At 55.8% G+C, this 1,831-nt stretch overlaps 1 protein-coding gene across 1 annotated transcript in view; it reads right to left on the bottom strand.

Moving 5' to 3' along the window:
* The window catches only part of LOC105542921 (serine/threonine-protein kinase Nek4), a 12,396-nt gene extending 11,037 nt beyond the window's left edge, over nt 1-1,359 (bottom strand). The window contains exon 1 of the mRNA XM_011984638.1: nt 1,208-1,359. Coding sequence (XP_011840028.1) covers nt 1,208-1,359 — 152 coding nt within the window. The remainder of the gene's footprint in view (nt 1-1,207) is intronic.
* Between the last annotated feature and the right edge of the window lie 472 nt (nt 1,360-1,831).

Below are 1,831 nucleotides of genomic sequence, written 5' to 3'. Positions count from 1 at the left end.
GCATGCCTGTCATCCCAGCTACTAGGGAGGCTAAGGCAGGAGAATCGCTTGAACCTGGGAGGCGGAGGTTGCAGTGAGCTGAGATCACACCACTGCAAAAAAGAAACCCAAAATAAGTAAAAATAAAAATGATCTACATAGGCTGAGATATGGTTTAGAAATGGAAGCCAGATCAAATCCAGTTTTAATGGGAGGGCAAGGAATGGAGCCCTAAGGAATGTGGCGGAGAAGCAAGCGGGCCAGGCTGTGGCCGTGCTCTTGGGAAGCGTTCTTAGCACTGGGATAGCTCCTGAGATACTGTAGACCTTAGGAGGACGTCCTTAGAGCCAAAAATTAACATTCTAAAATTAGGACATTCTTCCGGATGCCAGTCGAGGTGTCAGCCTGGCCTCTGAACTGTCCCGGGGGCAGGGATTGAGAGCCACATTCATAGGAGTGTTTTGTCGCATCTGTCGGGGACCAGGTAGTGATGGGGTCTGTCCTTTCCCTTCCAGCTGTCCATCATCAGGGCTCGGCCTCAGCACCCTCCACCTCCAGGTCCTACACAACGGGTTCGGCTTCCACCCACAAACGCCCCTCTGCCACCCTCATCGCCCGGGAGCTGCTCCGCACCCAGGGCCTGGCTGGGCTCTACAAGGGCCTGGGTGCCACCCTCCTCAGGTGAGCCTTTCTTCCGGTTCCCTAGGACAAGTGCATGGGGGAGGGCATGAGGGCCGGAGAGCTGGCTGTCCCTATCTGCCTCTGTGTCCTTCCCAGAATATCCAAACCCAGGTGAGCAGATGATTTCCGTGCTTCCTGTTTTGTCCAGAACTGGCCAGGGTGGCACAGAATGGGTACCTAGAAGACTGAAGTTTTAGGCCCCTTGCATAGCGATGACCAGGCCCACAAGAAGGCCGCGTGTTTTGTGGCCCAAAGGCACCTAAGAAAGCCCTGTCTACGGAGGACCGCGGAGTTCCTAGTAAACGGGTGGCCGTGCCCCTCATCTTCCCTTGGCCTGCCTGCCCCTGCACAGAACACGTTTCCAGCCTCGGACTTGCCTCTGGCAGTCAAGAGGCTGCAGGTGCTGTAGGGCAGAGGAAGGAGCTGGGAGGGCAGGACAGATGGCAATAGCCCTTTTGTCCCCTGCTGTCCCGGGCACTGAAGAAGGGGTGAGTCCCAGCGGCTTCTCTGTGAGCCCCATAGCTGACAGCAAAGCTCATTGTCTCACCTCGGGCGGCAGCCCCAGGGCGGCTTGGAGCTCAGAGTTTCTCCTCCCTCGTCTGCAGAGATATCCCCTTCTCCATCATCTACTTCCCACTGTTTGCCAACCTTAACCACCTGGGGTTCAACGAGCTCGCCGGTAAGGCGTCCTTTGCGCATTCCTTCGTGTCAGGCTGCGTGGCAGGTTCCGTAGCTGCGGTCGCAGTGACGCCTCTAGATGGTAAGGAGGTGGGAGACGTGTCCTTTCTATGGGATGAACAGTAATTTTGCACTTCCAGCCCGACCCTGGAAGCCGTCTGGGGTTGCAATCTGGCTGCTGGCAGAGGCTCATTAGAGGCCCTTCCGGAGAAAGTGGGCCCAAGAGACTTTCCCTCTGTTTCTCATCCCTGACACATCCCCTCACCCTCCAGATTCCTTTAGCTTTTCATCCCCTCAGAAGAGTTGTGAGCCTCAGCTGTAAATTATTGCTGATCTTTCAAAATGTGGGGTTGGCCGGGTGTGGTGGCTCACGCCTGTAATCCCAGCACTTTGGGAGGCCGAGGCGGGTGGACCACCTGAGGTCAGGAATTCGAGACCATCCTGGCCAACATGGTGAAACCCCGTCTCTACTAAAAATACAAAACAAATTAGC

This window comes from Mandrillus leucophaeus, unplaced genomic scaffold (genome assembly GCF_000951045.1).
Source record: "Mandrillus leucophaeus isolate KB7577 unplaced genomic scaffold, Mleu.le_1.0 Scaffold270, whole genome shotgun sequence".
Classification (NCBI taxonomy): Eukaryota; Metazoa; Chordata; class Mammalia; order Primates; family Cercopithecidae; genus Mandrillus; species Mandrillus leucophaeus.
This window is presented reverse-complemented; position numbering and strand designations above follow the sequence as displayed.